This window comes from Nerophis ophidion, linkage group LG08 (assembly GCF_033978795.1).
Source record: "Nerophis ophidion isolate RoL-2023_Sa linkage group LG08, RoL_Noph_v1.0, whole genome shotgun sequence".
Taxonomy (NCBI): Eukaryota; Metazoa; Chordata; class Actinopteri; order Syngnathiformes; family Syngnathidae; genus Nerophis; species Nerophis ophidion.
In genome coordinates, this window is record NC_084618.1 from 62,448,976 (window position 1) to 62,473,486 (window position 24,511).

Here is a 24,511-nt window from a genome sequence, read left to right on the forward strand (position 1 = left end):
ACGTCTCTTAGCGTGACGTCAGCACAATAACAATCTGTCATGATAGCTCACCGGAGAGACATTGAACCCACCACAATTTCATAGCGGATCTTATGAAACGCGCTTTGTTTAGATGTGACACATCTTTTCTAAGGTGGGTGCTGGAACTGCCATCACATAACCGCGATTAAACGGCAGCTGTCGTCGGAAACACAATTATAGTTGTTTTGTAAGCAACACACCGCCCAGCATATTAGCTAACTTAGCACTGTTGATGTTGCCTAGCGGTAGTATTTAAACTACACGTTGAGGCCTTAAAAGGCCTGCTTTTGAACTATTTCGAAATATTATTCGCTTTTCGTGCTGCTGAAAGTGGTTTATGTTCCACAGTGAGTGTAAGTGATTCGTTAACTGACACCAAGGACAGCGTTTGTGGTTATGCTAGGTGGCTAATTAGCTAACGTCAATGGGAATGCTGTATGCTAACATGATAGCAGCGTTGTCATTGCCTCTGTTGTTGCTACTTTTGTTTGCAAAGAAAAAGAAAAAGCCAACCTCGGTTAATGCAACACGCCAAGAAACATCGCATTGTAGTTTGCTGTGATTGTGCGTTGGCGAGCCGTTATCTGCCTCGTGAAGCGTTAAATTGCTCAAGTCAGCGAAATATAGACATTTATTTTTCGGGTGCTTTGAACACGCACTGCAGATGCATTGCAGGGGACATGGAGTTGTTGTTTGTTGAGTATGTCATAGTCAGCTCCACATCATACATCCATCCATCCATTTTCTGGCGCTTATTGCCTTTTGGGGTAAACTACAATCGGGCGGAAGGCGGGGTACACCCTGGACAAGTCGTTAACACAAATAGACAGACAACATTCACACTCACATTCACACACTAGGGCCAATTTAGTGTTGCCAATCAACCTATCCCCAGGTGCATGTCTTTGGAGGTGGGAGGAAGCTGGAGTACCCGGAGGGAACCCACGCATTCACGGGGAGAACATGCAAACTCCACACAGAAAGATCCCGAGCCTGGGATTGAACCCAGGACTGCAGGACCTTCGTATTGTGAGGCAGACGCACTAACCCAGGGGTGTTAAACTAATTTTAGATCGGGGGCCACATGGAGAGAAATCTACTCTCAAGTGGACCGGACTGGTAAAATCACGGCACGATAATTTAAAAATAAAGACAAGTTCAAATTGGGTTTTTTTTGTTAAAAAATAGACCAAGTACGTTCTGAAAATGTACAAATCATATTGTTGTTGGGTTATTTTTTTTTACACTTACATGCTGTGGTTAAGAGTATTCTATCTTTATTTGCCGTTATTTATACTTTCTGAATACATTATGTAACAATATTCATGAGTCTACTCACTGGTGTTAATTTTCAATCTACCACGATAAAAAAAGTAATACAAAATCAAATTACAGGATGTGATTTATGTAGTTTACTCATTTTCCTCAACTGGTGCACTAACACCATGTTTGTTTGTTTTGTTTTTTTAACATATGTAGCATAATCTACAAAGATACATGTTGCTATTGCGACATTTAGTGGACACATGTAGAACAATAGTTTCTTTGATTCACTAATTTCAACTCCTTTTTATACTTAGCGAACTCATCCCGCGGGCTGGATGAAACCTGTTTGCGGGCCTGATCCGGCCCACGGGCCGTATGTTTGACACCCCTGCACTAACCCCTCTCCCACTGTGAAGCCCCACATCTTACATGTAGTCCATAATATACATGCATACCTCCAGTGAGCAGTCTTGTGCTCAATGGCAATATTATTATTTCACAGTAAAGAAAAGAAAATTGAATTAATAAATCCGTCCATCTATGATTGATTGAAACTTTTATTAGTAGATGGCACAGTTCAGTACATATTCCGTACAATTGACCACTAAATGGTAACACCCGAATACGTTTTTCAACTTGTTTAAGTCAGAGTCCACGTTAATCAATTCATGGTACAAATATATACTATCAGCATAATACAGTCATCACACAAGTTAATCATCATAGTATATACAGTACATTGAATTATTTACATCATTTACAATCTGGGGGGTGGAATGAGGAGCTTTGGTTGATATCAGTACTTCAGTCATCAACAATTGCATCAACAGAGAAATGGACATTGAAACAGTGTAGGTCTTAACTTAGTAGGATATGTACAGCGAGCAGAGAACATAGTGAGTTCAGATAGCATAAGAACAAGTATATAGATTAGAAATACATTTGATTATTTACAATAGGTTATTTACAATCCAGGGAGATGGGATGTGAATGGAGAAGGGTATTAATAAAGGGTTGAAGTTGCCTGGAGGTGTTGTTTTAGAGCGGTTTTGAAGGAGGATAGAGATGCACTTACTTTTACACCTGTTGGGAGTGCATTCCACATTAATGTGGCATAGAAAGAGAATGAGTTAAGACCTTAGTTGGACCGGAATCTGGGTTTATCCATCCATCCATTTGCTACTGCTTGTCCCTTTCAGGGTAGCTGGAGCCTATCTCAGCTGCATTTTGGCGGGAGGCGGGGTACACCCTTGACAAATCAACACCTCATCGCAGGGCCAACACAGATAGACAGACAACATTCACACTCACATTCACACACTAGGGCCAATTTAGTGTTGCCAATCAACCTATCCCCAGGTGCATGTCTTTGGATGTGGTAGGAAGCCGGAGTACCCGGAGGGAACCTACGCAGTCACGGGGAGAACATGCAAACTCCACACAGAAAGATCCAGAGCGCAGGATCGAAATTGAATAAAATTAAATCAAACATCTCAAAAGGGTATTGGGAAGAAGATTAAACTTTTTGTAAGTCATATAAGTAATTCACACTCGCATTCAAAACAAGCCTCGACCTCACATGCACACCCCTAACAAAACTTGCATGTATGCACACCTTTAACAAACCAGCATGTCCTCTCTTGGAACAGCATTCGAGATCCAGAAAGGACAGGGTGTTCTTAAAACCTGTCAGTTCAGCCAGCCGAAGAGACGGGGAACAGGATTGGGAAGCAGGGCGAGGCGGGCCCCGCAGAGCCGGTGGAGAAGATGGCTGGCAGCCCGGAGAAAAGTTCCACCGCGCAGGAGCTGAAAGAGCAAGGGAACCGCTTGTTCCTCTGTCGCAAGTACCAGGAGGCTGCTACATGCTACAGCAAAGCTATAGTGAGGGAATTGCATTGTTATTTGATGCATTTTGGAATTGTTTCAATGTGTGAAGTTTGCCATGTCCTGCCTTCCAGATCCGGAACCCGTCCGTGGCAGTGTACTACACCAACAGGGCCCTGTGCCATGTGAAGCTGCAGCAGCATGACAAGGCTTTGGCAGACTGTAAGCACGCCCTAGAGCTGGACAGTCAGTCAGTCAAGGCCCACTTCTTCCTGGGCCAGTGTCACCTGGAGCTAGAGAACTACGACGAAGCCATCGGGAACCTGCAGAAAGGTCAGATGGTGTTTTTTTCTCTCTGTCTTGTAGGAAACATGGCAGCACATTCACTGATCACAAAATCAGGTACACCGGTGTCCTCCAAGGGATTTTCAATATAAAAGCTGTATCATAAAATCTTACATTGTCCTTATTGTCCTTAATAGGAGGGTTGCAAATGACGTCACATCAGTTTTTCTTCTTTGTGGCCTAATTCACACAATGATCAAGCAGCTAGAGCGTAGCATTTAAACAAGTGAGAGTGCGTGTAGCTTTTGAGTAGAATATGCCGTATTGCTGTTCTGTACTTTGTTGTCCCAGTTGTTCAAATGGAGAGATAGGAAATACATTTCATAGAGTCCCGAAAGAAGTGGCTCATAAAGGTAATAAAGTCAGGATAAAAGTGCATCAAAGGAAATGGCTCCTAAAATAATCAAATCATCTTGTGGAATACAATCGGATCGCTCTGTGATGCATTCAAGTTTATTCTCTACTATATTAGTTGTGTTTGACAGCAGAACCAAACGTAAAGAAGTGGCAATAGACCGCATTAGTTTTTTGTTCTTTTGTGGTTGCTTTGCCTAAATATAAATACGAAGACTTGGTTGTGCAAATAAACTTAACGTCTAACTAGTAATGAATATTGTGATTGTTGGTCCAATACACCGTATTTTTGTTGTTGATTTTCTTAACAGAAACTAAGAGCTTTGTTGTTATTGTGTAGGAAAGCCAAGTGCTTTATTCGACACGGATGATTGAATTATAGCCTCTTTAGTGATATTTGTTAGCATCAAGGAAATATCTTTAATAGTATTAATAAACTAAATGAAGAAATCTGACGTATGCTCAACAACATATACTGAATCTTGATACTGTATCACTAGCAAACATTGCTGAAAAACAGGGACATAGAAAACTAAATAATTGGACAAAATCGGAACATTACAACATAAAAACAACTGCAGACATGAATTGCAGATGAGACTAAAATTTGTAGCAGGAAATCAACTTCAAAAAAATGTATCCTTTTTTTCGTTAGCCTCACGATCACAGCAGCACCATACTCGTTATGTCAATCAAATATGGTACTTACCGATGCACAAATAAATCCAACTTTGTCTTTCACGATTATTGCTTAATCTGTGGACCCCTCAGATGTAAAGACATGATTTGCCTCCAATCTTTTCTTCTCTTAATACCGTAAGTGTCAATTGAAGTGAGGTAGCAGGAACCTCTTGGTGATGATAAATGGGTTAAATCATTAAAACATATAGTTTTCTTAAGAGTGTAAAAATCCACTCCATCCCATTTTACATCTTTTTTCATTATCACTTTTATATTTGCCTCTAAACCTTAAAATAAGCCTAAATCTGCACGGATTCAGCTAAATATACAATAGCCTATTGGGGCTTAGAACATCGCCTGGAACCCAGAAGTGCCTAGATGTGGTGCTACGTCACGTGATTTCAACCTACCTGTTAAAGTGTGAAACATTAATCAAAACATTGTTGAAATAATACCAATAAAAGGGCAGAATATTAGATACAGCATTTGTATTGAATCTTATTAAATTGTGGTTAACATTATCAAGAATACAATAATACTGGACCTTTGGTCATTTTTTAAAAAACAAAGTGGGTATGCTCATATTACAGATGTTTACAAAATAAAAATATTAATGGTTGGATGGACTACAACACAAGTTGTAGTCCATCCAATCATTAAAATAAAAATCCAATCAAAAAAAAAAAATAATGATTGGATGGACTACAACACAAGTTGTAGTCCATCCAATCATTAATATTTTTATTTTGTAAACATCTGTAATATGAGCATACCCACTTTGTTTTTTAAAAAATGACCAAAGGTCCAGTATTATTGTATTCTTGATAATGTTAACCACTCACAGAGGTCCCACAATCGTGTATTGGAAGTGTGTTGTCTAACCTTAATACTAGACTTTTTACAGTTTAAAAGTGCTTTTTGTAAGTCGTACTAGAAACACGCCATTTAGCGTGTTTGTAGCTTTAATAATAATTAGCTGTTTCTCCACCCCTGTCTTCGACAGTGTGTGGATTAAAAAAAGGCTGTTGTGCACTCAATCCAAATTGTACATACACACTGTAATTCTGCATTGTTCCGAAGTAATTGATGACATATTTTACATACAACAATATAACATTAAGGACTGTGACTGCAAACACAAACATTAGTAACACAAACAAAGCTATGTTAGCTATGGTCCTAACTCTACACTCACATTTTAACAGCAACATCATGCTAGGTCAGCTTTTTTGCTCAGAAAAAAAATAAACTTTATACAAAACTGGATGGATGGTTTACAGCTCTCTTATATGCAGCTTGCTTCATTTTTAAGATGTGTAGCTATGTCTGCCTTGGCGGAGTCCAACCCTCACTGGAAACGGGTCCGAATATACGCCGGCAATGCGGACCAAGCTCTGACACTGATCGTACAGGGAGCGGACCGCCACAATCAGACAGTCCCTTGCCCCTTACTCTTTGAGCACTCCACACAGGACTTCCCAGGCTACACGGTCGAATGCCTTCTCCAAGTCCACAAAGCACATGTAGACTGGTTGGGCAAACTCCTATGCACCCTCAAGGACCCTGCCGAGAGTATAGAGCTGGTCCACAGTTCCATGACCAGGACGAAAACCACACTGTTCCCCCTGAATCCGAGGTTCGACTATCCGGCGTAGCCTCCTCTCCAGTACACCTGAATAGACCTTACTGGGAAGGCTGAGGAGTGTGAACCCACGATGATTGGAACACACCGTCCGGTTCCCCTTCTTAGAGAGGAACCACCACCCCGGTCTTCCAATCCAGAGGTACCGTCTCCGATATCCCCGCGATGTTGCAGAGTCTTGTCAACCAAGACAGCCCCACATCATCCAGAGCCTTAAGGAACTCTGGGCGGATTTCATCCACCCCTGGGGCCTTGCCACCGAGGAACTTTTTAACTACCTTGGCAACCTCAGCCCCAGAAATAGGAGAGCCCACCACAGATTCTCCAGGCACTGCTTCCTCATAGGAAGACGTGTTGGTAGGATTGAGGAGGTCTTCGAAGTATTCCCTCCACCGATCCACAACATCCGCAGTCGAGGTCAGCAGAACATCATGTCCACCATACATGGTGCTGAAATTGCACTGCTTCCCTTTCCAACGCTGCCCTTTGTCACCGATTCTGTCCATAACTTTCATGGACAGAATTTCTAGGCGTTGAGGGTATCTGGTTTGGTGGCTGAAGGAGTAGGTCTCTGCTTTTTGCAGATGATGTGGTAGTGATGGCTTCATCTGGCCAAGATCTTCATCTCTCACTGGATCGGTTCGCAGCCAAGTGTGAAGCGACCGTGATGGGAATCAGCACCTCCGAGTCCATGGTTCTCGCCCGGAAAAGGGTGGAGTGCCATCTCCGTGTTGGGCAGGAGATCTTGCCACAAGTGGAGGAGTTCAAGTACCTCGGAGTCTTGTTCACGAGTGAGGGAAGAGTGGATTGTGAGGTCGGCAGGCGGATCGGTGCGGCGTCTTCAGTAATGCGGACACTTAATCGATCCGTTGTGAAGAAGGAGCTCAGCTGGAAGGCAAAGCTCTCAATTTACCGGTCAGTCTATGTTCCCATGTTCCCATCCTCACCTATGGTCAGGAGCTTTGGGTTATGACCGAAAGGACAAGATCACGGGTACAAGCGGCCGAAATGAGCTTCCTCTGCTGGATGGCGGGGCTCTTCCTTAGAGATAGGGTGAGAAGCTCTGTCATCCGAGAGGACCTCTAACTAAAGGCGCTACTCCTCCACATCGAGAGGAGCCAGATGAAGTGGTTCGGGCATCTGGTCAGGATGCCACCCGAACGGCTAGGGAGGAGTTTCGGGCATGCCCAACCAGTAGGAGGCCAAGGGGAAGACCCTGGACACGTTGGGAAGACTATGTCTCCCGGCTGGCCTGGGAACGCCTCTCGATCCCCCGGGAGGAGCTGGACGAAATGGCTGGGGAGAGGGAACTCTGGGCTTCTCTGCTTAGGCTATTGCCGCCGCGACCCAACCTCGGATAAGCGGAAGAAGATGGATGGATAGCTAGGTCTGCATGCTATCCAGTATTATACTTAATACTGGTATATTTTAGAAAGCGGTATATACCGTATTTTCCGCGCTATAAGCTGCACCTTCAATGAATGGTATATTTAAAAACTTTGTTCACCTATAAGCTGCACAGGGTCATAAATTGCGCCTATGCTGCGCTAAAGGGAATGTCAAAAAATAGTCAGACAGGTCAGTCAAACTTTAATAATATATTACATACAAACCAGTGTGCAAATGTGCAATCACAAAAATAGTAACACTCAAAACATAATGCGCAAATGTGCAATCACAACAAAAGTAACACTTAAAATATTGCAGAGCAGTAGCAACACAAATAACGTTGCTCGAACGTTAATGTCACAGCACACAAAATAAACATTTAAAGCTCACTTTCTGAAGTTATTCCTCATCCATAAATCCCTCAAATTCTTCTTCTTCGGTGTCTGAATTAAAAAGTTGGGCGAATACGGCATCCAAAATGGCGGGCTCCGTCTCGTTGAAGTCATTAGAGTCAGTGTCGATGTTGTTGTCCAGCAGTTCCGTGAATCCTGCCTTCCGGAAAGCTCGGACCACAGTTGAGACCGATATATCCGCCCAGGCATTTACAATGCACTGGCAGATGTTGGCGTATGTTGTCCGGCGCTGTCTCCCTGTTTCAGGGAAGGTGTGTTCACCTTCAGTCATTCATTGTTCCCACGCCGTTCGCAGTCCAGCTTTGAATGCCCTGTTGACACCAATATCCAGCGGTTGGAGTTCTTTGGTTGATCCACCTGGAATGACGGCGAGTGTTGAATTAGTGTGCTTCACTTGTTTTTTGACACCATCTGTGATGTGGGCGCGCATGGAGTCGTAAATCGGAAAGTAGCCAGCTTTTCTTGAAAGTCTTTTGGCAGTTGCTGTGAAATAGTAGTTTGTGTGCGGATGGAGAGATTGAGTCTTTTCATGAACCGGACACACCAAGAAGCACCACCTTTAAAATCATCCAAGTGAAGTTCGCTTGCTAGCGCTGTTGCCTTCATTCGAATAGTGATGGTACTGACACTTCTGCTTGCTGCTCTCTGCTCAACAACCCACTGTTCGAGTTCGCCCTCCAACTTTTGCCATCTTGCTTTGTTCCCTCGGAAACTCTGTTTTGTCTTCTTTACTGTCATCTTGTTGCTTCCTACACCTACGCACCATTGATTCATTTATGTTCAATTCTCTCGCTGCTGCTCTATTTCCGTGTTCTTCTGCGTGACTTATTGCCTTGAGTTTGAATTCTGCGTTGTACGCGTGTCTCTTAGTAAGAGCCATTTTGTGGTCGTCTTTACAGAAACACACAAATGAAATGAACCGTTTAAGCCGTGCGCTTCTTCTTCTACGTGGGCGGGTGCTTACCTTGGCGGTTGCGTACCGTAGAACAGTGGTCCCCAACCTTTTTGTATACGCGGACCGGTCAACGCTTAATACTCTGTCCCGCGGCCCGGGGGGGTGTCCTTTTTTTTTCTTGTTTTTTTTTCTCTTCTTTGTCATGAAAAAGGGAGGTTTTTGTGGTTGGTGCACTAATTGTAAGTGTATATTGTGTATTTTATGTTGATTAAATTAAAAAAAATAAAAATGTTTTATTTATTTATTTTTTGATAAAAAATTCTTCTGCGGCCCGGTACCAATCGGGCCACGGACCGGTTGTTGGGGACCACTGCCGTAGAAGAAGAAGCGCTTCTTCTTTCCAGGTGGGTGGGTGCTTACCTTGGCGGTTGCTTACCGTAGAAGAAGAAGCGCTTCCTCTTCTACGGGGAAAAAAGACGGCGGCTGTTTACCGTAGTTGCGAGACCTAAACTTTATGAAAATTAATATTTATATTAATCCATATATAAGGCGCACCATCTTATAAGCTGCACTGTCAGCTTTTGAGAAAATTTGTGGTTTTTAGGTGCGGCTCATAGCGCGGAAAATACGGTACTTGAGACAATACAACCGGTATCTTTTGATGAAAATTACAACGTTGTTTTTGCAGCATACAATCTGGCAAAAGAACAGAGGCTGAATTTTGGAGACGACATCCCGAGCGCCTTGCGTATTGCCAAGAAAAAGCGTTGGAACAGCATTGAGGAGAAGCGCATCAACCAGGAGAACGAGTTGCACGCTTATCTCAGCAAACTCATATTAGCTGAGAAGGAGCGGTGAGAGCATGGACTATTCGCTAATTTAGTTTTTTGCATAAAACTAATTTACTGGTAATTTACTGCAGAAAACTTGAAGACTACAAGGAAAAGCAGGATGACAATCAAAACGGAGGCGACGCGGCCAAGATTGCATCCAAACACGTATGTTTTGGAAATATTTGTAACGTCCTGATTGGCTTTTTGTTACATTTGACTAACATGAATGTGACTTGATTAGGACAAGTACTTAATGGACATGGATGAGCTCTTCTCTCAAGTCGACGAGAAAAGAAAAGTGAGTACAGTGATGATACCAGCACAAACCTATGGTGTGTGTACTGTCAATAATCATCAGTTTTGTCCCTCTGGGAATCAGACAATAATTTTGCTGTTTGTGGCGAAACAATCACATTATGAAAATATAAAATATACTGTATACTGTACATCATGATATAAGCATACAGTTTGCCTGTTTATTTATAGCTACAACCAGTCTCTTATAAGTTAAGATATGATATCTCAAAGAAACTTAAAAAAAATGTTTTCAACTATATATTATATACATATACATACATATATATATATATAGATAGATATATATGTATATACATATATATATACGTATATATATATACGTATATATATATATACGTATATGTATATATATATATGTATATATACATATATATATATGTATATGTATATGTATATATATATATACATGTATATGTATATATATATATACATGTATATGTATATATATGTATGTATATATATATATATGTATATGTATATATATGTATATATATATATATATGTATATATATGTATATATATGTATATATGTATGTATATATATATATATATATATATATATATATATATATATATATATATATATATATCTTGATTGGATTATCCAGAGAATAGTGCTCGATACCGTGGTAGAGCGCAATATGTATGTGTGGGAAAAATCACAAGACTACTTCATCTCTACAGAAATCTACAGGAGATTTTAAATATTCCTGATGATTGAGGGAACCCCTCATGAAACAGTTCTGTAGAGATGAAGTAGTCTTGTGATTTTTCCCACACATACATACATACATATATATATATATATATATATATATATATATATGTATGTATATATATGTGTATGTATATATGTATGTAATTTCAACTATAATCCTCCTTTGATACGTTCCTTTTTTTAATGTTATTTTTAGACTTAAAGGTCAATGGATTAAATAAGCTGTGGCCACTAATGGTCTCCAACTGTTCACTGAAGATCCCTGGCTTTTCGTACTTTAAAGTGTGTGTGCACCCACTTGCATTTTGGAAATGCTTGTGAAAATGCAGAACATCTCTAATGTACACTGTGGTAATTTTTAGTTGTATTTAGGTTGAATTAATCTTAAATGCAAATCGGTGTTGTGTGTAAAAGGTGCAGATGAGTAAATACAGAATCTTCTGGCCAGCAAGCTGTGTTTTGCGTTTCACCAGAAACGCGAGATCCCAGATTATCTGTGTGGAAAGATCAGCTTTGAGTTGATGAGGGAGCCGTGCATCACACCCAGCGGGATCACCTACGACCGCAAGGACATCGAGGAGCACCTGCAGGTACAAATATTTAACAGTAGACGGTCAAGACGTACATGGGAACAAAAACCTTTGAGAATAATACCATAACATGAATTTATTGAGAAGATTTGTGTTCAAATACACTTAAAAGTAGCATTAACAAATCCAATAGTCTGCTCACTTATCAAATGTGTATGGTGTGTTAATCAGTAGTTGCTTTATAAAGAAAAGCTGTAGTTAATAGAAAACCTACAGGGAAACTTCTGTATTCATTGCCTCATTTCTGGCCAGTGGGCTTGGAATACTTAGGGCCTGATTTACTAAGATCCAAACCCCACGTAATACAGCGTGTGCAATTTATAAAATTGTATGTACTGTTAGTGGGCGTGTTGCAATTGAAAAGTGGTGCAGAGCACCTTATCTAAATGAGGATTTTATGTGTACTATACGGGACATCACCACAGAGAAACTAATTTACTTTACATTCATGTCATCATGCTCCTTATCAGTGGGGTTTTGCTATGTTTTCAAACAAACAGGATACATCTACCCCTTTTTATGGACATTTTAGAAGCAGTCTTGCACTGCAATTACAATGAGACCTCGTTTTTCTACTTTTTTCATTACCGCTGAAGGTGCATGGAAGGGAGGCGCTGCACTTATCACTCTGCTCTATACGCAAAAAATTCATACTACAATAAGTTTTATTCATACTAAAAATATTTTAATAAAATATATCATATGTGTAAAAAAAAACAATCATCAGTAAAAAATACTAAAGGAGTTCAAAATGTATCAATTAATTCGTTTTAATTAGCCATTAAGTCATCTAGCAAAGTATAAAGTTATAAAATGATGTTGCTGAATAGACGACATGTTGAATATTTTATATATCTGATCGTCCAAAGTGTTGACACCTACACAAATGACGGAGGATTCTCGTCTGTCTATGCAGCCGTGGTACTGATCATGCAGCCGTAGGTGGAACTGTCAGTTTCCACACCCTTCTGACACTTTCTTGAATAAAACAGAAAATAGTCCTTGAAAAATCACATTGTGCATGCTAAATAATTATATTTGCATCATCTCCATCCAGTATTGTGGACGTTTTGATGATCAGCATATCACGTTGTACAGACGCAGTCTACTTTGCATATCTTTAGTAGATCAGCTTTGCATCTGCTATCAGGGTTGCACGTGTTTTTTTTAGTACATGCAAACCTTTAATAAACCAAGCCCTTAGTGTTACTTGTTAAAAGAAGCCTGTCATCTTCACATCATTCTTAAAAACTGGTGGAGATAAATCTTATAGACAAAAAAATCTAATCTCAAGAAATAATCTGAATGAGAAAATAGGCTCTTTGCATCTATGCATATTTTCTAAACACAGGAACAAGGCAATATATAGAAAAGAAGTGGACAATAGTAAGGCCATGTCCACACAAATAGGCATATTTAAAATACACATTTTCCCTTGTGTTTTGGCATCTTGTCCAGACGCAAACAGTTTTTTTCTCCTTAAAAACAGAGTTTATTGGGAAAACTCAGGCCGGAATGTACATTTTCTAAAACTCTGGCGTCAACATTTGTGTGTTTTTATGAGTACAGCGGAGCTTTGTGGCAGTAGAAAGGTGCAACAATATTTTTAATGTTTTTAAACTTTGTTTAACCAAAGATAAAGATATTGACTTCTGGGTTTTTGTTTTAATTTTGTACACCTTATAACATGCACAGACAGGCGAATTAAAAAATAAACATTCATGTTTCCTTGGCACCGTGTAAGTGCGTGCTTATTTTAAAAATAATGTACACCCAAGAATAAATTAAAAAAATGTAGTGTATAAATCTATTTTTTTAAGAATCCGTCTTTAAAAATATTCTTTTTAGGCCATTTTTGCGTTTAAGGCTGGTATATACTCTCGCATCACTAAGCTTGCATCCCTTCTAACAGTGTCGTAATTAGTTTATAGCTCTTTTGTGGGGGCTAGTGCTTGACTTGTAATTCTCATCAAAAACACTTAAGGGCAGTGTGTCTTAAAGTAGCTGTCATCGACTTGATATTTACCTTCTTGTGAAGAGTGACAATGACGGATGCAACATAGACATTTCTGTTGGCACTGGAACTAATCATTCTAAAACATCAGTTTACTTTCAATGGATGTATTATTCAGAAACCAAAGGATAAGATATTCCTCAAGGTATTGACTTAGAATAGCTAGTACATTTTCCAGACTGGTATCCTCTCCTTGCAGGAGAAGAGGGCAAAAAGAGAGAAGCGGCAGGATATAGGATTTTATAACTTCTACTGGAAACAACAACAACCGAACAAGCCACAAAACAACACATTTAATAATTATTTTTGTTGAGCACTGAGATATTAAGTACACAATATTAGTCTGCATGCAAATGTTCAATCACGTTTCCTTTATTACATGCAATAATTTGTGCATTTCAAGCACAACGTCTGCTCTCCTGTGCTCAGGGAACCTGATTGGCAAAAGCTGATCAATCACAGCTCTGCAATCCATGTCGCCGTTAGGATTTTTGGGAGGCGCAAGGGGGGAGGAACAAGACGCCATCGTTAACATAATTTACGTGACGAGAGAGTATATATCAGGCTTTACTGGCTGTGCGTGTACGTCATATGTCAGCAACTAAAGGAGATTTTGTAATCCATAACCTCTGTTATGTTATACCAAATAATATATTTTGACAATCAGTTTGAATCGAGGATTGATTAAGAATCGAATTGTCACTACAGGAATCAGAATCAAATCAAATTGTTAGTTATTGCAAGATTACCCTCTCTAATTTCTAATATATCACTATATTGATTACACAGGTCAGCTGTGGTAGCTTTTTCAGGTTTATGCAGATTGCGCCTGACAGGCAGTGAATGTTTTTATGTGGACAGGGTTTTTATTTTTAACTCCACATTTGTTGGATATTTTTTTAACAAAGTGTGGAAAATGTGAGTTTAAAAAAAAAAAGAAATATCCATGTTGGTGTGAACATGGCCTAAGTGGAAATGTGTAGTTTTGAAATAACAAGGTGGAACTCCGGCACTTTCAACATCCCATTTTAACACTTTATTCAGCGAGTGGGTCATTTTGACCCGGTCACGCGAAGCCCCCTGACCCAGGACCAGCTGATCCCCAACCTGGCAATGAAGGAAGTGATCGATGCCTTTATCCAGGAGAACGGTTGGGTGGAGGACTACTAAGAGTTGGAACCCCCCCTTGGCCACCTTGTCCCCCATTTCTCCATCTTAAATCAACATGAGACTGTTGAGGACATTTCACCTATGCGCAGTTATGAATTGTCTCACTATGGACTACCAAACAGGAGCTGCCGCAACCTTTTGAATCCTGCTCTGAACTTGTGAGGCTGTACTCCCTTTAAGACTGTCCCACCGTCTACACTTTCGTCCTCCGATTTCTTTCCACACCATGGAGGCCGTTCTCTCGGTCTTTTTCTTATCTCGAGTGCCACAATTCCAGCAAAGCATCACCAAATGCTCTCGTGTCCTGCCAAGGGAAAATATTTTTTTGCATTCATTGAAACACTTCAACCTGAAATGGTAACTATGCCAAAACATTACGTTGTCATTGAGGGGGGTTACTTTGTATGCAAGTTTACATGACAGTGGAGAGGGAAAAAATGTGTGTTTTCACTGTTACAATCTTCACCTCTAGATGGCGACACAAATCCTTTTGAGCCTCGGCTGCACGCTTTTGATTGATGAGCTCTCCTTGTTACACTCACGTACAGACAATTGAATAAGATGAATGTATGCATTCTGTATTGTTTAGTATGGAGCTGAACATGTTTTTTAACAGGACACGTTCTTCTCTTAAAAATCAGGCTTGAACTGGAGAAATTAATTGAAAAAAATGGCTGCTGGATTTTTATAAATGCTGAATATTCCAAAAATGTGTGAGTTTTGTTTAAAGTAAAATAAAATGAACTCAACTGATCTAAAGACATCACATAAAACAAGCCACTTTGAATGCACACAAAGTTGCACAGCGACGCATACAACATTGCTGTTAGCGGTTATCTTTTCATTAGAAATCTGTTGCTTAAACAATCATCGGTGTGGAAAGGTATAGGTCAAAGTTCACTGTGTCATCCGCGATCCTGAAATGCTGGACAGATAGTGTAATTTATCATCCATACCTCCCAGATTTCCTGAAAACTCCACTTTGCATTGACTGATATTTTAGCAAAGTACATCAAGACCGGCTGCAGACAGTGTACATAATTATTAGCTTTGTGTACCTCTTCGTTTCTGACGAAATGGGTTATTTTGTTATTTTTTTCTTTTTTGCTGTCCTCCGGTGTATTAAATGTAGATATGTTGATAACATAAAGGCCCGGTTCAGGTTTTTTTTCTTGTTCAACCCCATTTATTCAAGCTTGTGATATTGCACACAGAAGTATCATTCAAAAGACATTGATGATTTTGACATGCCAACTCTTGCTTTCACGTTAGTATTGTATTTTTGGTTTGACGTCAATTTACACTGCAAGCGATTATCATAGCTATACGACAAAGCAAACGACATTAACCTGTGAATAAAATCAAAATCTTTGAATTATCTGTCCCCTTTATTTTGGGCATAGCTATATATTTTTTATTTTATGTTATGTCTCAAAAAAGTGTCTCAAATTCAGGGTTGTGTATTCAAATAGCTTCCGGTTCACATAGTCAAATATACAAATAGCAGCTAACAGGCTCCACATCCTCTCCATAATTCACAAATTGTCTTTTCATGTTAATTGGAATGTCATGTAAAAGCGGGTATTTACTCCGTGCCTTTATTTGCTCATAGAAGCTAGATTAAAGGGGAACTGCACTTTTATTTTTTTATTTTTTTTATTTTGACCATCATTCACAATCCCCATGTAGGACAAGAACACATTTTTCGTTTTATATGCTTTCTATCTAGTAAATAAATGTTAGCAAAAGTCAGCTAACAATGGAGACAATATAGTTGCTCTATTCCGCCTATAAAGCGCTTTAAAAAACACCCACAACACTCCTAACGTTTTATACACAAGCTATATATTTAATGTTATAATTTAATGTTTTCTTAACAACATGTAATATTTACATTTTTTGCACATTTTAAGCATACAGCAGCAGAATAATTTCACAGACTCATCACAACGTTTGCTTTTCCGTTCAACAACAACACTACTAATTCTGACTGGCTTAATGAGAGACAATAAATACTACTTTATGACAAATTTTATTTCAGAACTTTTTCTTTTTAAGCCTCAATATAAGGAGGAGGCTGCGATGAAGTTGTGGCTTGTCCAGGGTGTGCCCTGCCTTCCACCCGAATGCTGCTGGGATAGGCTCCAGCCAATTTAGCTGTACGTTTGACAACATCTAGAATTAACTTTAACCAGCTCAATACTGTAGCTACTAGTTACCTCTCTATGATCACTGATAAAATTAGTTTGCCTGCGTTAGCGCTTGTAAGAAAAATATTGCTTATACTTGGTTAATATGTAGATCACGACATGTAATAAGATGGGGCGGCATGACCCAGTGTGTGGAGCGGCTGTCTTGTAACTGAAGGATTAACAGTTCGATCTAAAGCGTTGATGGTGTATTTTAATTTGCACTTAAATTTTATTGACAATTTGTTTAAGAAACTTATAATTATTATTACAATTATTAATAAATTGTTTTTTATTTTAGCACTGTATATTTGTATGTACATTTATTTTTTATAATACAACTCTTTTTCTTATTAATATTGTCATCAATTTTTGAGTTCCCTCTTTTGCAGTATGTTTGAGTATGTATTTTGTGATCAGTCTTACCTAAGCCTTGATGATCTTTTTTTTGATTAGCATGGTTTAAAATTATTTGATAAGGTTTATCCTAGTTCAACTGTAAGTAGGTTAGATTTAATCATTGAATACGATTAGAATAAAAAGTATGATTACTAGTTCAGTGTTAATATTTAAGTGGGCTCCTGTAGTGGAAAAGTTGGGCCTCAAGGTCAAAAAGGTTAAGAACCCCTTATATAAAGCACTTTTTGTGTTATTCCAGGTATATTAAAGCGCTATATAAATACACACCATTTGGGGTATTGTTGGTGGTTTTTGGATGTTTTTAGAAGGCTTTATGGGTACAACAGAGTACTTTCATTAGCTGCATTGTAAGCCACCTCGTGCCGAATTTTACAAGGTAGAATGCATTAAAGAAAAAAAGGAAAAATACATGTTCTTGTCTTATATAAAAATTGTAAAAAGGTTTACAAAATTCCAAAAACAAGTGCAGTTCCCATTTTAAGTCCAGTTATCTTAGCCTAGCACAGTGCTTCTCAATAATTTTATTTTACGCCCCCTGAATGAAGAAGAAAATATTTTGTGGTTACAGTGAAGCCAAGTGCTACATACCCTCCGTCATATTCTGGTACGGCAAAAAAAAAAGCATATTCCCTGAGGTCACACGCGCCCCACTATTTAAGAAGGACTGGCATAGCATGAGTTATAACCACTTCAATCAAATCAAACAGATAATCCATTAAAATATTAGCATATAACCAATTTGTTTAGATGAAATACAGGAAAAAAAACAGAGAGACAAAAGCCTATTAACAGATATTTAATGTTGTTATACAATTCAATCAATCAATCAATCAATGTTTATTTATATAGCCCTAAATCACAAATGTCTCAAAGGACTGCACAAACCACTACGACTACGACATCCTCGGAAGAACCCACATAAGGGCAAGGAAAACTCACACCCACAATTAAGGTCCAACAAATGTTTTGTCTAAATATGATTTAAGTTTTATGTAGATATTAGCGCTACAACCGAGACCAACAATGGAGGACATTTGTGTACTGTAGTACCTCAATTTACGAGCTTAATTGCTTCTATAATGGAGTTCTTAACTCAAGATACTTGTATTCTTACTTGGAGAGTGGACTTTTACACTACAGTATCTCCTTCTAACTGCTTCTCCATCAAACACCATAATCAGCTTCTCCATATTTTCATGGATAAATGTCTGACGTTTGGATATGTTAACATTTTTTGGCTGACGTTAGACTCATTATGCTTCAGTATGGTGCAGACTACCAGTGATACTCTCAACTCACTCACGTTTTTGATGATTTCTTGCTTTAATTCAATGAATATAAACAATGTCTTCTTATCAGCGCTGTCCCTGACACTCACTTTCTTTCCTTGTTAAAAAAACAAAGTTATGTCCATTTTTAGTAAATAACACCAGATGTTTTAGGCAGATTTTCACTGTGACATTTTCTAAGCCAATTTATGACAAGGATGCTTGTGACATAAAGCATGACAATTAGCAGAAAGACAGTTCTTCTCTTAAATTGGGGCACTTTCAAGTTCGAGATACTATTTATTCATCATTTATTTCTGGAATGTGATAAAATTCAGCTATGTAAACCACTATGCTACCAATGGTCGTATGGTGCAATTTGTGTTCCTACGATCGCTGTTCCCAGCGTTGTGTAGAAATCTTGATTCTCTTTTCCATGAATCTTGAGATACCGATTTATGAAGTTAATTAGTTCTTGAACGTCGTTCGCCAACCGAAAGGTGCATATCTTGAAACAGATTTCCCCTTAATAAACAATGTAAACATGAATAATTGGTTCTAGCCTGAACAAAAGTCCTTATTTTATATTAAAAATGCACACTTTGAAGACGCTATCATGTGTATACATATTGTATATGGATCAAAATAACATAACAAGCGGGTTATGTCTCAACAATCTATTATTTGATCCAAACACAACAACAGCCAGCTCAACTGTCAATGTGTCCGCACACACACAAAAGTCATTTTGGTTCATGTTACCAAACATGTTGCTACAATAAAAAAAAAGGAAAATCCTTAAACGTCTCCTTGGATATTTGTGGTATTTGTTGAACAATCTTGGAGTGGTAAACAAGCATAGCGTCACCTTCCGGCCACAGCTAGCGTGAGCACAAACTAGCAGTGTGAGGTGGTCTTCTGTCGCCTTGTCTTTGTCCTTTGCTGTTAAAAGAGGTCCCCAGGCATTTTTTTTCCAGGTTCGATCTTATCACAGTTAAAATCTTGTCAAGTTGGCAGCTTTCACTGAGCAGCCTTGCAATGCCGCACCGTCGCTGTGAATGACGGCTCCTCTTTTTATAAACTTTTCCAAACACCCACGGCTCGCCTTAAATTGATCTTGCGTGCTGGGTCCCAGTATGGTCAGTTTTGGACATCAAGTTGCCATATAGATGGCGAGCCTTCTTTCAAGTGATAGCCTCGGAAATGCTATCGCAGGTTAGCTGTTTCTCATTTATCCAATCTAAATACAGCTTTTCCACTTTGTCTTGCACTTTGTCTCTGTCCTTGTGGAGGTATTTTCCCCTTTTGCAAAGTCGGCAACCATATAAACGTAATTTTTCTGATAATGGTTGCAATTGCGGACATTGTTCTTCCATATTTGTAAGGCAATCCATGTGCCTATGGCACCACCGCCACAGTCTACTCCTTGCAAATATGTAAACGTCGGGGACCACCCTCTTCAAAACAGTGTGTAAAGGTAGCGATGTCATCAAATTGGCAGCCTCCATAGAGCATCCAGCGGCACACAAAATTAATAAATAAATAAAAGAAGCGATCGTACACCGAGACATGGGTTGCACATCGAGACATATTTGCCTCGATTTAAACATTCCTATACCAGAAAAAAACACGCAAAGAGAGGCGTCCGTAGACTGAAGTTCCACTGTACCCTGCCACGTACCAATAAGTGGTGCGGTACAGATCAGTTATTAGGGACCGAATGTCCCTTTGGGACAGAGGACCCTATCTTACAAAAAAAAAACCTCAAAATTGCGCTCTAGCGTCCCCTAGGAAAAAACACAGACACAACTGCTTGTAACTTTCGTTATGAATGTCGTAAAGACATGAAACAAAAACCTCTATGTTGGTCTGACTTAGACCTAGATTTCATACATTGACATCCTTCAGCAAAAACCAACAAGAAGTTGGCAAAAACCCCTTCAAAAACAAAGGTTTCCTAAAAAAATGTCCTTTTTGCCTCTTTGAGCTGTAATTTGACCCCTTAAAATGCTTCAAAACTCACCAAACTGGACAAATACATCAGGACTGGCGAAAATTGCGATCTAAAAAACAAAACAAAAAAAAACTCCAAATTGCGCTCTAGAATAAATCAGACAAAACTGCTCTTGGGAAGAAAACACAGACAAAACTGCTTGTAACTTCCGGTAGGAATGTCGTAGAGACATGAAACAAAAACCTGTATGTAGGTCTCACTTAGACCTACATACAAGAAGGTAGGTAATGGGCAGGTAAAGATATGTTTTCTGGGTGATGGCAGGAAGCACCAGTGTGTATGGGTGAAAGAAAGAAGCACCAGTGTGACCCCAGGATCCAGGGAAGGTAAGTAACGTGCAGGTAATGTTATGTTGAATGGGTAAATGCAGGAAACACCAGCAAAAGTGGGTCTCGTTCATCGCTGTTGCAGCTTTAATTTTAATAGAATTCACATTTGTCAATGGAGACGTAAAAAATTGTGACAGAGCCTCAGTCTTTAAAGCCTTTTGTGTTTGGCTGTTGGTCATGAGATGTGAACGCTCAGTCGGACAGCGAGCCCATTGTTTTAGCTGACATCATGGCTGGTACTAGGAGGGCAGAGGACAGGAGGAGACATTAGTGTTGACTAGCAGGCAACAAACAGCACAGCATCGTAATGGTAAGAGGATATTTTTTAGTCTTTGTTGTGACTTCTATACGCTGATTCCCTGTCTGTGTTTGCAGACTTTCGCTATGTTAGCTGTTGTTCTGTTTGGTGCCTTTGCTTTGGCGTCTTCAGCCACGCAAGGTAAAATGTCCCACTGATCAGCTTTGTCGTGTGAGGGTGTAGCAAACTGTCCTGACGCTTGTCTGATGTCCACCAGTGGGTCTGAGCGCCAAGGTTCTGCTCTTCCCGTATGAGACAGATTTCAGCTACGTGACGCTGACTCCACTCAAGGAGATGACTCTCAAGGCCTTCACTCTGTGCTTACGTGTGGCCACCGAGCTGCCAGAAGAGCGCCAGATCATTCTGTTTGCTTACCGCACGGACGACTATGACGAGCTCAACGTGTGGCGAGAGAAGGACGGGCGTATTTCCTTTCACATGAGCGGCGACGGCACTTTCTTTCACCTCCCACCGCTGGGAACCTTTCGCACTAGCCTGTGCTTGACATGGGAGTCAGTTGCTGGACTCACTGCTTTTTGGGTGGACGGGAAGCGCAGTACATACCAGGTTTACAAACCTGGACACAGCATCCGTCCCAAAGGCACTGTCCTTCTGGGCCAGGACCCTGACAAACACCTAGGGGGCTTGGAAGCCCTGCAGAGCTTCGTGGGGGAGATGACTGATGTAAATATGTGGGACTTTGTTCTGTCCGGGAGTACCATTCAGGCTTGGCATTATGGCCGCAAGGTCCCTGAAGGCAACATCTTTAACTGGGCCACTATTGAGTATGAGCTGACTGGCAACGTGAAGGTGGTGGATGACGACTGACTCAGTGTGGCATCGTGTGGAGGGGTGATAAACATCAGTGTTGGACTGCTCCTGAAGTGTGCCTTACTTTTCTATATGTAATCTTACCTTAAAGTCCTCAATGTGCTTGGTTTCTGATATACAGTCATTTTAAATATAACAATTGCAGTCCAGCAGTAGGTGTTTTACTCAAAGCAACACGATGCATCCATAATAATAGTAAAAATTTAATAATTATTAGTAATTTTTTTTGTAATACATTTTCCTATTTTTTTAATCGATATAGTATTTAAGATTTTTTGTTTTAATTTTGTCATTATTGTTAATATCTATGATAACAGATACCGTATTTCCTTGAATTGTCGCAGGGCATATAGTATGCGCCTGCCTTGAATTACTGCCGGGTCAAACTCGTTTCGCAAAATAATTAGCGCATGCTTAGTATTACCGCCTGGTCAAACTCGTGACGTCGCGAGTGACACTTCCCCTGTCATCGTTTTCAAAATGGAGGAGGCTGATTTCAATACCGGTAATTTGAAATCGCATAAAGGGAAGAAGATTAAGAGCTATTCAGTAGGATTTAAGGTCCAAGCTTACATCACACTCAAATTTTTACTGCATGCCTTTGGTAAGTGCCGGAGTGAGAAGAGGTTTTAAAATAATTAGCGCATGCTTACTTTTACCACATGCCTTTGGTAAGCGCAGGAGTGAGAAGAGGTTTTAAAATAATTAGCACCCTGGCGGCAATCAAGGAAATATGATAGATAAACATTTAATCTTCTTGTCATTACATTGTACCTTTTTGCTGTTTTTCCCCCCAATTGTACTCATTTGTACAATAAGCGTATAATTGATAGTATTTTTATTTATTTTTCACATCTACTAATTTTTTCATACTTAAAAGAATAACAACAGTCAACAATAGGGATAATTATATTTATTTCATTTATTGCATTATCCATGTATCCATCGGGTGGCAGTCCCGCTCATGTCAAACTGAGTTGTGTATTATTATTTACTCTATTTAAATGTGAAATTTGATTCAACACACTTAATAAACAGAACCAAATAAGAACCAGATACTGACAATTTTTTTTAAGAGTTGTTATATTAGGGGTGTTGGAAAAAATCGATTCAAATCGAATACGCTGTGCGATTCAGAATCGATTCTCATTTTTAAAAAATCGATTAAAAAAAATTAATAATTTATGGTTTATTTTTTTTAATCAATCCAAAAAAACAATACACAGCAATACCATAACAATGCAATCCAATTCCAAAACCAAACCTGACCCAGCAACACTCAGAACTGGAATAAAGACACAAACACGACGCAGAACAAGCCAAAAGTAGTGAAACAAAAATGAATATTATCAACAACAGTATCAATATTAGTTATAATTTCAGCATAGCAGAGATTAAAAATCCCGCATTGACATTATCATTAGACATTTATAAAAATAAAAAAAAGAACATTAGTGTCACAGTGGCTTACACTTGCATCGCATCTCATAAGATTGACAACACACTGTGTCCAATGTTTTCACAAAGATAAAATAAGTAGTATTTTTGGTTCGTTTAATAGTTAAAACAAATTTACATTATTGCAATTAGTTGATAAAACATTGTCCTTTACAATTATAAAAGTTTTTTTTTTTTTAATCTACTACTCTGCTTGCATGTCAGCAGACTGGGGTAGATATTGCTGAAATCCTATGTAGTGAATGAATACAGAATCATTTTGAATCGGAAAAATATCGTTTTTGAATCGAGAATCGAATCGAATCCAAAAAATCGATATATTATCAAATCGTGACCCCAAGAATCGATATTGAATCGAATTGTGGGACAGCCAAAGATTCACAGCCCTCATATATATATATATATATATATATATATATATATATATATATATATATATATATATATATATATATATTCATACAGTACATAAATAAAATGCAACACCAAAAAGTTCTATTTTGGTTTCATCTGACCACATGACATTCTCCCAATCTTCTGCTGTATCATCCATGTATCCATTTTGGTATAAACTCAACTCGTCGTGTTTGGAGGAAGAAGAATACTGAGTTGCATCCCAAGAACACCATACTTACTGTGAAGCATGGGCTTGGAAACATCATGCTTTGGGGCTTTTTTCTGTTAAGGGGACAGGACGATTGATCCGTGTTAAAGAAAGAATGAATAGGGCCACATATCAGGAGATTTAGAGCCAAAACCTCCTTCCATCAGTGAGAGCTTTGCATGGTTGACCAAATACTAATTTTCCACCATAATTTACAAATAAATTCTTTAAAATTCTTACAATATGAATTCCTGAATTTTTTTTTCACATTCTGTCTCTCACAGTTGAAGTGTACCTATGATAATAATTACAGACCTCTGTCATCATTTTAAGTGGGAGAACTTGCACAACCGGTGGCTGACTAAATACTTTTTTGCCCCACTGTGTGTGTGTGTGTGTGTGTGTGTGTATATATATATATATATATACACACACACACACAGTGTATTTATATTATATATGTATACACAGTATATTATTGCAGAGGGCATCTCATATTACAACTTTACTGAAGGTTTTAGTTTTGCAATTTAACAATCTAATTTTAGGGATAAAATGAATGACAAACCAAAAAGAAAAGGCATTACTGTAAGAAAAAAATAGTATCATCTTTAAACATGTACAGGA

General features: G+C 39.0%; 2 protein-coding genes across 2 annotated transcripts; both read left to right on the top strand.

Moving 5' to 3' along the window:
* Window positions 1-15,848, top strand: stub1 (STIP1 homology and U-Box containing protein 1). Its single transcript, XM_061909287.1, has 8 exons — window positions 1-133; window positions 2,937-3,168; window positions 3,246-3,444; window positions 9,519-9,684; window positions 9,753-9,828; window positions 9,905-9,961; window positions 11,173-11,289; window positions 14,348-15,848. Exons 2-8 carry the CDS (start codon window positions 3,055-3,057, stop codon window positions 14,471-14,473), a joined length of 855 nt encoding a protein of 284 aa, XP_061765271.1. The 5' UTR covers window positions 1-133; window positions 2,937-3,054; the 3' UTR covers window positions 14,474-15,848.
* A 157-nt stretch (window positions 15,849-16,005) lies between these two features.
* On the top strand, window positions 16,006-24,126 carry crp1 (C-reactive protein 1). The gene is made up of 3 exons (XM_061909288.1): window positions 16,006-21,003; window positions 21,069-21,132; window positions 21,209-24,126. The coding sequence occupies exons 1-3, from the start codon at window positions 21,001-21,003 to the stop codon at window positions 21,817-21,819; spliced, it is 678 nt and encodes a 225-aa protein (XP_061765272.1). The 5' UTR covers window positions 16,006-21,000; the 3' UTR covers window positions 21,820-24,126.
* Window positions 24,127-24,511: the final 385 nt, after the last annotated feature.

Excerpts from the sequence above, each read along its gene's own strand:
- crp1 (XM_061909288.1), top strand. Across the intron at positions 21,133-21,208 it reads GGCGTCTTCAGCCACGCAAG|TGGGTCTGAGCGCCAAGGTT; the intron begins GTAAAATGTCCC and ends GATGTCCACCAG.
- stub1 (XM_061909287.1), top strand. The coding sequence starts at position 3,055 with ATGGCTGGCAGCCCGGAGAAAAGTTCCACCGCGCAGGAGCTGAAAGAG. Across the intron at positions 3,169-3,245 it reads CATGCTACAGCAAAGCTATA|ATCCGGAACCCGTCCGTGGC; the intron begins GTGAGGGAATTG and ends CCTGCCTTCCAG. Across the intron at positions 9,829-9,904 it reads CCAAGATTGCATCCAAACAC|GACAAGTACTTAATGGACAT; the intron begins GTATGTTTTGGA and ends TGACTTGATTAG.